Source organism: Suncus etruscus, chromosome 4, assembly GCF_024139225.1.
Source record: "Suncus etruscus isolate mSunEtr1 chromosome 4, mSunEtr1.pri.cur, whole genome shotgun sequence".
Lineage (NCBI taxonomy): Eukaryota > Metazoa > Chordata > Mammalia > Eulipotyphla > Soricidae > Suncus > Suncus etruscus.
In genome coordinates this window covers 119,063,099-119,079,530 of record NC_064851.1, presented here as the reverse complement: position 1 = coordinate 119,079,530, position 16,432 = coordinate 119,063,099, and the positions used below count along the sequence as shown (strand labels likewise).

The following is a 16,432-nucleotide window of genomic DNA, read 5'->3' as shown; positions in this document are numbered from 1 at the left end:
GCAGAAATGCCTTTCCAAAGCAGAAGGTACCAGTGCTATGTATCCAACCTCTTTTCTGGAAATGCTACTAATAACTTTACGATTAATTCTTGACAACAATGCTGTTGCTTAGGTGCATATCAACTCTAATGTCATATTTGTGCCTTTTAGTTTAAACACAACATTATGTTGACTTGAGGTTATTTATATATAAGATGTATCTGTCCTATTTTGATCATTCTCCAATAAATGGTTTTTAATATTCTTATTTTTTTCATTCTAAAATAAAATGAATTTTATTCATTCTGGAAATTTTTTCTTTTGTAAAATTATTATTCCTTCAAGGTTTTCTATGAACTTGTAATCATTAAGTAAAAATATTTAAGAATGATACGATATAAAAGCAGTAGGGTCCAGGGTGATAGTACAGAAAGTAGGACAATTTGACTTTCATATGGTCAATCTCTGGTATCCTATATGGTTCCCAGAACTTGCTAGTCTTAATTCCTGTATGCAGAGCCAGGGGTAACCCCTGAGCAAAGCAAGATGTGATCCAAAATTAAAACAAACAAACAAAAATTACAGAGTAAATATAAAGGTAAATTATTTCTAGTCTAGCAATCATTTTGACAAATTTCATCCTGGGGAAAGTTAATATCAAAGGATAGTCCCACATATTATTGTTTATTAATACCAATCTTAATTATTTATGAATGCCAATAAGTTAAAATTTTGTTAAATGCCAATAATCATATTGTCCCTGAATCCTTATATTTATTGTCATATTGTTTGATTTTCAAAATAGCGTTTTTGAAATGTTTTCAAAATTGCTTTCAAATTGCTTTTAAAAATATAAAATATAGAAAGATGAAAGTGTTTGAAATATCCTTAATTTAGTCTCCTTTTGGTCACCTACTTTTCAACAATGTAGCCACCAAATTCCATTATTTAAAGCAAGACATTAATACTGCTTAAAACATCATTAAAATTTTAAAACATCTGGGCTGGAGAGATAGCACAGCGGGCGTTTGCCTTGCAAGCAGCTGATCCAGCACCTAAGGTGGTTGGTTCGAATCCCAGTGTCCCATATGGTCCCCCGTGCCTGCCAGGAGCTATTTCTGAGCAGATAGCCAGGAGTAACCCCTGAGCGCCGCCAGGTGTGGCCCAAAAAACAAAAACAAAACAAATAATTTTAAAACATCATTTAAGACTACTTAAATAATTTAAAAAATACAGTTTAAGAAACAAGGTGCCTGCCTTGCCTGCCCTAGCCTAGGACGGACCGCGGTTCGATCCCCCGGCGTCCCATATGGTCCCCCAAGAAGCCAGGAGCAACTTCTGAGCGCATAGCCAGGAGTAACCCCTGAGCGTCACAGGGTGTGGCCCAAAAACCAAAAAAAAAAAAAAAAAGAAAAAAAAGAAACAAGTGTTAGGACCAGCTGACTAAAAGATTGTACCTGTGCTCAAAAAATAAAAGGACCCTTGTAGTGTCTTTGAAAGCAAATATCTGTGAGATCCAGAAAGGATCTTATCCCATAAATAAAGTAAACATTCTATATTTAACAGTAACTCACAGAGCACTTACATAGTACACAGTCATTTAATCATCGTTTTTATTAATAACTTTTGTTAGTATTGTGTTGTTAAAAACTGGGTAAAGAGACACAGGGATTTTAAAAGTATTCAGTCTTACAAGGAGGGGTCGGAGAGATAGTACAGTCAGTAATGTCTTGCGTTACAAGTGGTTGACCCAGGTTTAATCCTAGAACCACATATAATTTCCTGAGCACCTCCAGGAGTAAATAATGAGCACTGTGTGTATTCTCTCTTTCTCTCTCTCTCTCTCTATCTCTGTCTCTCTCTCTCTCTTTCTCTCTCACTCTCTCTCTCTCACTCTCACACACACACTCTCTCTCACTTTCATTCTCGGTCATTCTCTCACTCTCACTCTATCTCTCTCCCACCCTCTCCAGCCTTATCTCACAAGAAATTGAATTCAGGTACTGTTGTACCAGGACCCCAATTTTCAATTACTCTGTAACACAGCATTTAGAAAATGAAAATTAGAATTAAGACTGGCAAAAATTATATAAGATTAACATTTAAATAAATTAACAGTATTAGTCATGGGTGGGCTGTTTATACATTGGTTTATACATTATACATTGTTATGCATTGTTTATACATTTTAGAATACAATAAAAGGAATTTAAACTTCCATAAAATATCTACATGCTAACAGAGATCAGATTTGCCTTTCAAATATAAATTTAAATAGAGCCTTCAAAATTTGATGATTTATATTAATTCAACACTGCTAGTAATGTGGAGAATTTTCTGTGTATTGCTTTTATACTATAAATGTAAGACAAAATCACATTTGGTTTAAGTAACAATAATGTAACAATAAAAACAAAAATGTGGTTGCTTTTATACTCCATGACTTTGTGCTTGACCTGAAATCTCACCTCCTTTATGAATCAAGGTGATTCTAATATCAATATTACAAAACTAAACCATTTTAATACAGCTATCTTTCATGAAGATCCTATTATGTGCAAGGAAAAGACATAATCCTTGACAGTGAGAAGTTTCCATAGCAGAGATAGAGCTATTGTTATCTTATGAAGTGTGGATTTTATTTTATTTTACTTTATTTTTGGTTTTTGGGTCACACCCAGCTGCACTCAGGGGTTACTCCTGGTTTTGCTCTCAGAAATTGCTCCTGGCAGGCTCCACGGCCATATGGGATTTCAGGATTCAAACCCAGGTCCATTCTGGGCAGGCTGCTTGCAAGGCAAATGCCCTACCACTGTGCTATCTCTTCGACCCCTGAAATGTGGGTTTTAAAATAGCTAATCCCCATCTAGATAGTGAGATTTAATTAACAAAGCAAGCTGATCACATTCAATTTAATATGATTTATTGGGGGAGTCTATAGTAACAATATAAATATTCAGTTTAATTAAAAGACACAGTGGAGGGCTGGAGTGATAGCACAGAGGGTAGGGTGTTTTGCTTTGCACACAGCCAACCTGGGCTCGAGCCATGACATCCCAAACCTGCCAGGAGTAATTTCTGAGTTCAGAGCCAGGAATAATCCCTGAGTACCACTGGATGTGACCCAAAAACAAACAAACAAACAAACAAAGAAACAAAACAGTCACAGAGGAAGGTCCAGAAAACTAAGAGGAGGTCCAGGCTTTGGCAAGCATTACTTGCTTTCAGAGCATTCCTTACAGCACTTCACAGGCCAGGAAAGATTACTTCTCTCAGCAATTCTCATGTTTTCTTCAATACCCAAGGACAACTTCAGAGTGACATGATTTTGGTCCTATATTTATCAAGCTTTCTTGGATGTGGTATCAGAACCACTTGTTAATTTTATTTATTTTTATTTTGAGGATTTTCAGGACACACTTGGTGGTGCTCAGGGTTTATTCCCGGTTCTTCACTCAGGGATTGTTCTTGGTGGGACCAGGATAATGGGGATTAAATCCATTTCAGTCTTGTACAAGGCAAGTGCTCTACCTAGTAAATATTTCTGTTAAATATTTCTGGTTAACTAATTTTAACCAGCAGTTAGTTTTAATGTAGGTGGGACCTACATTAAGCACACCCAGGTTTTATCTGTCCCTTTCTTATGTTTGTTTAGCCATATCTTCATAAAAATGAGGTTTTATTTTTAATCCATTACTTTGTGCTTGACTTCAATTCCTACCCACCCCCCTTTATCAATCAGGGTAATTCTAATATCAACATTATATCATGTAGCTCAAGTAACTGCTTCTTGGTCTGTTCAGGTGAAAGGCTGGGAAGGAATCGCCGAGCATTGAAACTATGGAAGTTGCTGGTGATTTTCACAAGAAAGATGTAGGGGATTTGGAGAAAACAAAGATTAAATGGAATGAATGAACTTGAGGAAAGTTTACATAATAGGAAGAGAGAAGCAATGAATGACACAAGAAAATGTCTGCTCAAATACCAGCAGTGTGACAAACTGTATCAGAAAAGGGATATGTGTGTGTGTGTGTGTGTGTGAGTGTGTGTGTGTGTTTATAGGAGGAAGTGGGAGTAGGGGTGGACAAGAAAGTGTCAAGAAAGATGGTTGTTTATTGTTATTGTTTTTATTTTGCCTATTTGTTTTCATACCAATATCATGAGAGTATGTTTAAATGCTGATGAAAATCATCTGAGAGCAGAAACATCGTGCAGAATACAATAGCAAAGTCTTGACAAAAAGAGAAGTGTAATTGGACCATACATGGTGTGGGAGACTCTTATGGACTAATGGGTGAAGGATATTCTCAAGAATTTCACTATCTGAATAGAAAAGGTGAATGGAAATCTGGAATTTAGAGACATCTCAAGATTCCAGCACTGCTGCCCCCTCCTGATTGTAGAATAAATTACACGGCCTTTCTGGAGCCCCACAGAGGGCAGGACTGTGGTCCTGTAATGAAGCATGTAGGATGAGGAATTAGGTTGAATGGAAATAAGGGCAGAGCAGAATTAAAAAAAAAAAAAAGTACAGCAGGAATATTTGCTGCTGCAAATCTATTATAGAAACTTGTTTGACAATTTATAGATGCTCGGTACTCTGAACAGTCAGCTAAAACGTGTACCCCTTTTAAGCCCACTTTGAAGCATGCTGAGAGATTTTATGAGTAACTCTCCTGTTGATCCCAGCAGGATAAAAACCTCTGAGCAAAAGGTTTCTTCTTACTGGATTAATAAAATGTGTTGAGACGCTAAGAGGGAATCCAGGCTCAGCCCTTGGCCATTCTTCACAGTATTTATTTTTAAATGTGCTTATTTCTAATAATATTCAAGGCTTACCTAGCCGCTTACTTCAAACTTTGAACACTTATCACTGCTCCATACTTTGATTTTTCCTTCTCTTTATAGAAAAAAAAATGTAATTCATGAATGGCCTGAATGAGTTAATTTCTTAGAGCAGTGCCTGGCCCATAGTGTGAACTATTTTAAGATTACAAAATTACTACTTTTTACTTAAAAGTTTTAAATCATATTGATAAGAAGATGTAGAAAATACCATTATAGATCTGAGAGTAGTACAGTAGATAAGTAGGATACTTGCCTTCCTTGTTTTGAATTCTAAGCTCTCATGATCCCTGAGCACAGAGAAAAGAGTAATCCTTAAATCCTGCTTGGTGTGTTCAAAGTTAATTAATTAAATGCTCATGATGAATCAAGGAGATTTTTTAAGCATATATTATTGGACAGCCCTGAGTGAGTGAAATAGTTCATATTATTTTGATCCTTTCAATCTTTATCCTAAGGTGTACATTTTATTTAATATATACTCCCATACATTTAAGAAATGTGAACTATTTGATTACAGATATGTATCCATGTGAATAGACATTCTCTCAAACTCACATTAATACCTTTACAGCCATTTGCTACTTATAAAAGTTTCTGTTATTGGCATTGCTTCAATTACTCTTATTGAGTCTGCAAATGATTATAGTTCTTCTTGTAAATACGGCAATGGAGAAATGAGGGAGAAAGAGGAAAAAGGAAGTGGCTAATACGAATGGGAGGAAAGCAAAAAGGGCTGAAATCAATGACAAGATTTATAAAGGTTTTTAGATTCTTTAGGCTGGTTGATATCTGCTTTTATGAGAAATTCCTATTTCATGATGTTAATAATTTATGAGTTCCAAATTGTTTGCTCCCAATTAGAAAAATGGCCTTTGATTTCTCAAATGAAGAACCCTATCAGATTGACAAAAATAAAAGCAATTTATACTTTGTTGTCATGAGTGCTGGGGCAAATAGACATTTCAACATATTGCTGTTTTATATGCCTATTAGGAAATCATTTAAAAATTGGAAATAAAGGGGGTGGAGCAATCACACAGTGATAGGGTGTTTGTCTTGCATGCAGCTGACCCAGGACAGACCTGAGTTTGATCTTCGACATCCCATATGGTCCCCCTAGCCAGGAGTGATTTCTGAGCACAAAGCCTGGAGTAACCCCTGAGTCTCAATGGGTGTGGCAAAAAAAATTAGAAATAAAAATTATGATAAACCCAGGCATTTGTATTTGAAGTGGGCATCATAAAAATGCTAAAGTATATACTTCTTTATTGAGGTGGAAAAGTACAAGTACTTCACCATATATTAAATGAACTGGAAGGAAGTGATTGAATATATATATATACCGCATCACCATACTACCTATTATATATTACATTATATAATGGATATATAAATTATATATTGATATATAGATTATATCAATTATAGCCTTAATATCAAAGGATAGTTCCACATATTATTGTTTATTAATACCAATATTAATTATTTATTAATGCCAATAAGTTAAAATTACGTTAAATGCCAGTGATCATATTGTCCCTGAATCCTTATATTTAAACTATACATATAGTTTCTATGTAGGTGGTGGTTTATATAAGGATTTTTATCCTTGAGTGTTTGAGTGTTTGTATTTTTGGGGTCTCCAATTGGGTCTGTCTTTAAATGGGAAGAAAACAGCTTTTCAAGTCAAGATACAATTTTCTATATCCTGAGCACACCTGAGCAGCACACCTGAGCAGCAGCAATCCAGAAAGTGTGCAACTAGGACATTAAATGCTAAATGGATGAATAGCGATTGCATGGACTGAGGTGGTGCCCCTTTCACGTTGGCGATGACATCAGAAACTAAAAGCCTGAAAGTAGCAGTTTAATAGATGCAAATGCACATTTCTACCTGAGACACAGACTCTCCTGACCAGCAGCTGCCAGGGGTACAAACTCAAAGAAGAGACGGTGGGGGTGAGGTGGGCAGGGACACAGCAGGGAGATTTGATCTGCTGCCAGGTGCCAAAGCTGCTCTGACATCCGAGAAACAAGGTGACATTGAGATTCCACAGCTTGGGACAAGGTGTGTGAAAACTAGCAGAAGTTCTCGTAGTTAGAGACTTAAGCCTTTTTCCATCCCTTATGCCTTGCTCTGAAAATCAACATCTAAATAGGGATTGTTGGTGGTTTCTAGAAATGAATTAATTATTTGAATTAGCTGATGAATAGCTATTTACTCCCCAATTTCTGTCCACTGGGGGAGTTGTTTTGTTTTGGAGTACACCAGAGTGCTCAGGATTACTCCTGGATCTGTGTTTAGATATCATTTATGAAGGTGCTTAGGGCATTGTTTGGGGACAGGGAATGGAACCTAGATTGGCCGCCTGCAAGGCAAACATTGTACCTGCTGTATTATTGCTCTAACTCCAATAATCATTAGTTCTTGACTTTATTTTGTGTTCTGCAGTCTCTAAAGCCCTTTTCTTTTATCATTTCATTATCATAATAAAAAAAACCTCAGTAAGAGGTGAGTCAGAACCATTTATATATAAGACATCAAGATACCAAGAGGTCAAGGAATTACCTAAGGACACTGAACTTGAAAGTAGTGGCAAACAGGTCCTGTCCCTGTGTTTTTCTGAACTTGAGGCAATGTCTTCTGTCTGCAGAGTACCCCCTGGGGCTCTGCATGTCTGTTCTCCTCCATAAGCTTTATGCCTGCTTCATGGATGCCCTGCAATTTCCTAAAGAGCATATGCCTGCACTGGGAAATTATCAGCTCACTCCTCAAGGAACTGCTAATTTTCTTAGCAAATCATGAGGTTTGATGGGAGTCATGTAAACATTAGAGAAGACAGATTCAGATAAATGACTGGGCTGATCTTAAGAGATAGAGTAGGAGGCTGGAGAGATAGTAGAGCCAGTAAGGCACTGGCCTTACAGTTGGTCAACCTGGGTTCCATTCCCAGCCCACCATACGGTCTCCTGAGTACCATTAGAAATAATCCTAGAGTACAGAGCCACGAGTAAGCCCTGAGGATGTCCAGGTGTGGCCCCAAAACAAAGACTAGCTAGAGAGGTGGGATAAGAACTTCCAGCATAAGGTGTACCTTTCTAACTAAAGTAATAAACATGAGAGAAAGCCAAGAAGAGAAAGTTATCACCAACCAACCACAACCACCAACATGCCAGCTCATGCTTCAGAATAGGAGTGGTGCTTGTAGGAGCCTCACAGGAAACACTAGGCTCTCACCCAGGAGCTCCTGGAAAAGCACATGATGGGGCTGGATCTACTACAACCATCACACCTTACAAAGACATATAACTCCCACTCAAACTGCCTCTCCAGAACTGTCCTTTATTTAAATGAATCATCTTGGAGACTGGCATGATGAATCTCAGTGGTAGAGAGCATGGTCTGCATGTGTGAGATCCAGGTTCAACCCAGGCACTATCACCACTATACACAACTAAAAAACAGCGTCACGTAAAATTCCCTGGTATCTTTGTATCTCCTCACCTCGAATGCCTGACTAAGCAAGCAGTCAGGTTGGGAGTTGCTAACGTTCATTATGTTCATTTTTCCCTGACTATGTATTTCCAGCAGATACCAAAAATAATCTCACCATTGATGGCCTTTGTGTGATTAATACTTTGTACGCCAAAACCATAAACCAATTTATTCATCAGAAATTCCCATTGCTCATGATCTCTCTAAGGTGCCATGTATTTGTTGTTGCTGTTTGTTTTTCTTTTCTAATGTAATGATAAAATAGTAACTATAATCATTATGTTGGATAGAAACTAAAGTAAAATTTCTGTCATGACGGACCCTTTCTACTACCCTAATTAATTTAGCATCTCATAAAATTCCCATTCCTCTCCATGCCTCTACCTGCATTATGGTTTTCCTTTTTTGTTTACCAACGTTCCACATGTTTGTTGTATCCACTATCTCTATCCCCAAAAGAAAGTAAACTAAGTAATCCATAAGCACAAGCACTTGTGTATGTATGTTTGTTCATACCAAAGTTTTCATCATCTATCAGAGTAGACACCAGAAAGCACATCTTCACCTCTGGTTGAGATTGTATGACATGACTTACAGGAAGTTCTGGCTTAGGGAACTACAAATTCAGGTTGGAAATATTGATAACTATAAAATAACAGGCCTCCCAGTTTTTTTTATTTACTGAATAGAAGCTCAATTGTCATCTATAATTATTTTAAACAGAAAGGGTGTGTTCTAGAAAAATTAATTGGACAGGTTGAAGATGAATTGTTGGGAGCCGGGGACATGAGTAGATAGGATAAGAATCTATTGTAGTAGTCCAGGAAGTAAATGAAGAAAGCTAAGACTTGGCTGGTCGTTGTAAAAATAAATAATCTTTCTGGTTACTAAACATGATGGGTTCCACATTAATACCACACTAGGAATCCAGAATCATAGGGAAATTTCACTTTATTCTAAATGTACATATGCTACATAAAAATAAATATATTTTTGGGGCCAGAGAGATTATAAGGCACCTTGTCTCACACAGAGCCAACCCAGATTAGATCCCTGTCACCCTACATTAGCTCCTCCATGAGTGATCCTTGAGCACAGAGTCAGTAGTGATTCCCAAGAACAACTGAGTATGGCACAAAAACAAACAAAAACAAAAAATTACCTGAGTTTATATAGTGTGATTCTATTTGTATAAATGTAGACATAATTATTTATGTCAATATACTAACCTTACCTAATAAATGCACATTGGCTCATCAGTATGTTTAGAATGGTATCAGGAAAATTCTTATTGGTCTTTCCTATTTTGATATATTTACTTACTATTTTGGTACTTTTGGGTTAGTGCTATTTGTGCTATTTTGTGGAATCAATAGCACTAAATATTTGTTCTATATATAGGCTTGTATTAAAATAGTTCCAAATTGAGCATTAATCAGGTATATTGAAGGCATATATATCAAGAAATATCATCATGTTTTTTTTTCATTGAAATCTTTGTCCTTTAGAAACTTTACAAGTTAGCCTTTTAATCTCTTATGCTCTCTCCTCATTTATTGTCATGACTTTCTCATCATCCTTCTATGTTATTTTAATTTTTTTTTGTTTTTTTCGGGCCACACCCATTTGATGCTCAGGGGTTACTACTGGCTAAGCGCTCAGAAATTGCCCTGGCTTGGGTGAGACCATATGGGATCAAACTACGGACTTTTCTTGGCTAGTGCTTGCAAGGCAGACACCTTACCTCTAGCGCCACCTCGCCGGCCCCTGTTATTTTAATTTTTATTTCAAATTATTTTTTATTGCGGTAACACTAGTATAGAAGTTAAATATTATGCTTTAGAGGTATAATATTATCACACCACTTTTACTACCAAAGTGCCAATATCCCTTCACCACAATCTATGCCTCCCTCACCTTTTCCTGGCACATGAATTCCTGTGTTTGAAGGTCAGTGTCTGGTGTTTTATATTCACTGGACATTGTCTATTATCTTGTTTAGTGTATGTATATTCTTCATAGGAGTGTGTTAAAGCATTTGTTTTTCTCCCTCATAATTATTTTCAATTAGTATGATCCTCTTCAGTTCTATTCATGATGTAGCTGTTCAAACTCAAAGTAGTATTCACTGTGTTAAGTAAATATCCACATCTTCTTTAGCCATTAACCTGTGTTTGGATATTTCGGTTGTTTCCAGATGTTGGCTATTTAAATAGCAGTGGGCAATAGGTGTGCATTGTCTTTTTATATTGGCGTTTTTGTGTTATTTGGATAATATGCAGGAGTGGAATTACTGGTTCATGTAGTAGACCTATTTTCTTTAACATATTGAGAACTCTCCATATGGTTTTCCATAGAGGCTGAACCAGCTTGCATTTCTATCAACAAATGACTGAGGGCTCATTTTTCTACACATTTCTATCAATACTTAACCAGTGATGAACATTTTTTTTTCATAATCCTATTAGCCATCTGTATGTCTCTTACAGAAAAAATCTGTTCAGGTCCTCTCCCCAAAATTTAATGTTTTGTGAGTTTTAAAATGTTTTGGATACTAGCTCTTTGTCAGACAAATGCTATGTAAAATTTTCTCTCATTCAGTAGGAGTTTTGGGTTTCAGTGCTCATTTATTTTGCAGTATAAAGCTTTCAAGATTGATGTAACTATATATATTTTACCATTACTATTGTAGTCAAATCAAAAAAGACAACAAACACTGCAGTCATCATGGAGTGTTTCCCGTCTTTTCCAATCTTATGTGTTTGAGTCTAACATCTAAATCAGTTTTGAATGAACTTTTGATCATGATATGAGCTAGTGATTTATTTATTTATTTATTTATTTATTTATTTATTTATTTATTTATTTATTTATTTATTGGCAGGGTTACTCCTGCCTCTATGCTCAGAAACCTTTCCTGGCAGGCATGGGGTACCAGATGAGAATGCCGGGATTCAAACACTATCCATCCTGAAGTGGCTGCTTGCAAGGCAAATGCCCTTTTTTCTTTACTAAACACATTACCTAAAAATCTCTTATCACAAAATATATGATCATTAAAATTTAAGTACAATCTATAATTTGAAAATCTAGTCACAAAACTAATAATTGAAAACATAAATAAAGGGGCCAGGGCAATAGCACAGCAGATAAAGTGTTTGTCTTGCACATACCCAACTCAAATTCAATCTCTGGCATACCATCTGGTCCCCAAACCTGCCAGGAGAGATTTCTTTTATTTTAAATAATATCTTTATTTAAGCACCATGATTACAAACATATTTGTAGTTGGGTTTCAGTCATAAAAAGATAACCCCCGTCACCAGTGCAACTTTCCCCACCACCAATGCCCCCAGAACAATTTCTGAACTCAGAGCCAGGACTAACACTGAGTCCTACTGGGTATGGCCCAAAAACAACAAAAAACAAACAAACAAGTAAAAGCAAAAACACAAAAATAAAAGGATTTAGTGAGCATAAGTCAAAAATAGAAACCTTCTTATTTAAATGTTTTTCTTCCTGTCATGTTTTAATGTATTAAAGATTCAGAAAACACCCTTTAATTAATAAAGACATTAATGGTCTACACCACATAATCTACTGGGAATGGGGTGAAGATTAAAACCACAAAAGTTTTACATGCACACACACATGTGTTTATTTTCATCTGTAAGCCATGTAAAAAGTTTGGTTGTGATTGCCAAAGTGATAAAAATAATAAATCTGGTATTAAAAGCAATGCTTTGAAGAAAGCTTTTTAAAGTTGTTCTTAAGTGATTTTATGAAGGGAAAAAAGTTTAAGTAACAGTGGCCTGAACCATTCTCTACTTCAAAGTAAGTCTGCATATTATTTAAAAATTAGATTAAGTGGTCAATTATATGTTAATATGTAGATGAAATAAGATTTTTGATGGAAATCATAAAGCATAGATGTCAAATTAGAATGCTGTTCAGCTATAATCTGGTATGCTTCAAGAAATGTGTTAACTCTTAAAACAGTTACAAATAATAATTATTATTTTTAAATTATTTTATTATTTATTTTTATTAATTATTTTGTTTCATATTGTCCCAGGTGCCAGTTCAACAGACTCAGAAAGCGAAAGTTCAGTTTTCAAATCAAAACCTGGAGCTATGCCACAGTAAGTGCCTATGTTTCTGTTAGTTGTCGATAGAGCAAAGAATGTAAACAGAAATGTTGGGATGTGGAACCATGAATGCAACGGTCTGAAAGAAAAGGTCAACTGATGTCAGATCAAAGATTTGAACTTAAAACATAGTTCTTAACTCAGAAAATTGAACTTTGAAGTCTACATTTCATTGTAGAAGCAGTAAGATCTCAGCATATCGAATGTTAGTTTCAAATTCAATACCTTATTATATATGAATTAAAATAAACATCAAATGGATAGAACATTAATCACTATTAAAATGTTAAATGAGCAAACTGAAAATATAGTGCTATTTTTAGACTAATTCCTTTGATCAGAGACTGTAGGTATATATACATATATTATTATATCCATTAGCATCAAAAATCAGTGGTGAAGGACTGTTATAAGACCATATTCTTAGATACCTCTGATTTCAGATAAAAATCTCAGGTGTTGCAAGTTCATTATTCTTGAGATTTGATAGCCAGCTACGTAGAAAAACTAGGCCTTTTATATCAATTTTTTATACCTCAACAACTTTCATTAAAAAAAAGACAAATATTCCAATTTAATCTCAACAAAATTAGAACTAGAACAAAGAACAGCTGCTAGAATTAAAATAGCCAACCAAATCTTTGAATTAAATATAGAACCCTAACCCCAAATATTCTAAATATCTGCTTACTACTGAAGATCTTGCTTCTCCCAAGTACAATAAGTCCTCAACAACACTGAGAGGTTCTTGGAAGCTACAATTCTGCATGAAATGATCTATAAAGAAAACAGGTTTTTGAATAATGTGGTTTCTTTCAACATCAGCTGGAATATTTTATTTTCTCATTAACATTATAATGAAACAATGTTGAATGAAATCACATTATAGAAGAGCCTGCTGCATTTTCTTTTCTCTTGGGAGTTTTTAAGCTTCATACTTTAGGTTCTCTGTCAGTATCTGAGTAACACGCAACTACATTATATTGTTTATGCTTTATTTGCTGGTATTGTAGGGCCAGCTTTATGGAGAGATTGGCCATAATGATCATGGTCTTTAAGGGTCTCTGTTTCAAAAGCACTTGCATTTGATTGATCAAGTCCATAAAAAAGTGGAAATGTTTCCAAGAATAAATTCTGCTTTTAAAAAAATAAACACCTGTCTCCTATTTTCCAGGGCTCAAAAGAAAACAACTTCTGTTTCCTTGACTATAGGATCATCATCTCCAAAGAGCGGAATAACCACAGCGGTAATTCAACCGTTATCTGTCCCTGTTCAACAGGTAAGTAGCCCTTCCTTGTCACCACCCACAAAATCAAAACTCATGAGCAGACATGTTGCTTTATGTTACTGTATGTGAAAACACACCTAGAAAAAGCTAGTAGGTAAAGTTCTTTCCTTTGCTTCACTAATACTATTTAATAAAAGTCACACCACAGTAAGTCAACATCCTTATTTGCACCAGAACTCCTCTTGCAATCATCTGATAAAAGGGTATATGTTGCAACTATAACTTTTTGATTATCATCATATAGCTAAACCTATTTAAAACAAATTAGACAGCAAGAAAAATCCACATAATAACAAATATTTCATATTCCCTAAGCACAAAATAGATAATAAGAAGGAATTTGTTCCAGTGCCTTAACTACACCAAGCACATTTTAACTTACTTTTTTCTCTTTTAAAAAGTTCCTGGGACTGCAGCTATAGTACAGATGGTAGGGAGATTGACTTTGATGTAGCCAATCCAGGTTCAATGCCTGGCATCCCCTACCGTCCCCGAGTCAGGAGTTTCCTCTGATCATTGCCAGATGTAGCCCAAAAACAAACAAAATTTTTTGTTTACTGGGAAAAAACAATACAATATGTAGCAAATAATTTTAGTGAGTTTACTTTGGCAAATACTAATGGGACATTTTAAAATTAAGGATTTTAAAATATTCATATGGTAAATCAAATTTTAAATCAAAGATGTTACTGTGTTTTGAGTATTTTAAAATTTAGCACTAACAGACCATTCTCACCTACATTTTTTTTGTTTTCTGGAAGACACACCTGACCCTGAACAAGTTGCTTCCCAACTTCTGGCTCTGCACACAGGAATCACTCCTGGTGGTGCTAGGGAACTATATAGACTCGAGGTTGGGAATCAACCTGGGTCAGCCTTATGGAAGGCAAAGCCTACCTGCTGTACTCCAGCTTCAGCTCCCACCTACTTTTGTTATGTGGGCTCCTTCTTAACTAGTGAATGTGTTTCTATGAGGATTAATCTGCCTTTCATCTATTGAGCACTTAATAGGTAGTTCAGTAACTAAACTGTATCCCAAAACTACTCTGTGATATATGGAATAAACAGGTAGCAAGAAAAGATATTTGATTTTATAAACTAAAAAAGGAAATGACTACTATAAGTTACTTGGCAATGCATATTTAGTACTCATTTAAACATATTTAAACACATATACAGAGGGAAGTTTATACAAATATTCCTGATAGGTAGAGGGTGATATTTAATATTAACTATTGACCAGTATTTATATATCAGGAACGGGTTGAAAAGAGACATTGATGGATTGGAGGGACACTAACCCTCTGATAGAAGGTGCAGTGTTGGAACATAGTATGTATGAAACTTTATCATTATGGTACTATAAATCATGGCACACATAAAATTGGAAGGCAAAGTATTACATAAATGTACTAATCACTGGGCTAGGCATTTCAGGGATGAGAATAACAGTCAGCAGCTCCTTTCCAAGTATTGGAAGAATGACACCTAAGATACTTGTTGAATATAAGGATTACATTAAGGTACATCAAAAGCATAAGAGCACAAGCAAGCATGCATGTAAATCTGTAAATGTTACACTAATGTAGCCCATCATGGAAAATGGTCTAAATTATACAGGAACACTGAATAGATTTTTATAAATAATCCATTTTGATCCCCCTTAGGAGAAAGAAGTGCCCAGAGAAATGTCATTGCTTAATGCTGTTGGTTAGGTTACATAAAGTTTAATGCCTAGCCTGGTGGGTTGAGTCCCAGACTTACACATACCAAAAAAGAACTCTTGAACAGGAGACAAAGGAGACAAAACTCTGTAAATGTCTTCATCTGTGAAATGAAAATAACAATACTTTCTAATTCTCAGTATTGCCAGAACTCTGTATATTTCTGATACTTGATATTTAGAACAGTGCCTGACAAGAGTAAATAATTATAGAAAATACTGTCTTTGTTTTTACTGTGGTCAATTAAATGTATAGATTCTTTCCATTTAAAATGACAGTGAAAAAATAAAATTTTTCATTTTATTAAAAAATTTTAAAATGACAGTGAATAATATGACCCAGACCTCCTGGTTCACAAGGTCTTACATGGATCATGGGATTATCACCCCAACTCTGCCAACGTTCTCAGTGATGTCCTCTGGCACAGTTAGATATACAGTATTAAAGTATTGCCTTCTTGGGGTTTTTTTGTTTGTTTGTTTGTTTGTTTTTTGTTATTTTTCTTTCCTTCTTGGTTTTTATCAGTAACAACTGATTATATTTAAGTGAACTAATCCAGAGAATTTGAAAATATAAAATTATACAATAAAGAGGTTGCTTCTAGTCACCATTTTGGAGTCCTTTAGTTACCCCAGAGACTTGAGTGCCATTTTATAAAATTTGTTCAGAAACTTTTTGTTTGCACAGCTAGAAAAAACTCACGTATTTATTCTCCTTCTCCCTTCCTTTCTGATAATACCTATATCCAAAAAAAAAAATTCAAGTTTGGGTTAGAGCAAGAAAACAGCAGATATTGTGTGATTGCTTTGAACATGACAAGCCTGAATTCAATCTCCAGCACCCTGTATAGTCCCCTGAGCCCTCCAGGAAATGATCCCTGAGTGCAGAGCCAAGAGTCAGCCCTGAGCATCACTGCATGTACCCTTCCCCTCCTCTCCCTTCCAAATA

The 16,432-nt window shown here is 35.5% G+C and overlaps 1 protein-coding gene across 1 annotated transcript in view; it reads left to right on the top strand.

Moving 5' to 3' along the window:
• PALLD (palladin, cytoskeletal associated protein) overlaps positions 1 to 16,432 on the top strand; it is a 463,024-nt gene that overhangs the window by 202,154 nt on the left and 244,438 nt on the right. Inside the window, exons 3-4 of the mRNA XM_049771290.1 lie at positions 12,399 to 12,465; positions 13,646 to 13,751. Of these exons, the coding sequence (XP_049627247.1) occupies positions 12,399 to 12,465; positions 13,646 to 13,751 (173 nt within the window). The remainder of the gene's footprint in view (positions 1 to 12,398; positions 12,466 to 13,645; positions 13,752 to 16,432) is intronic.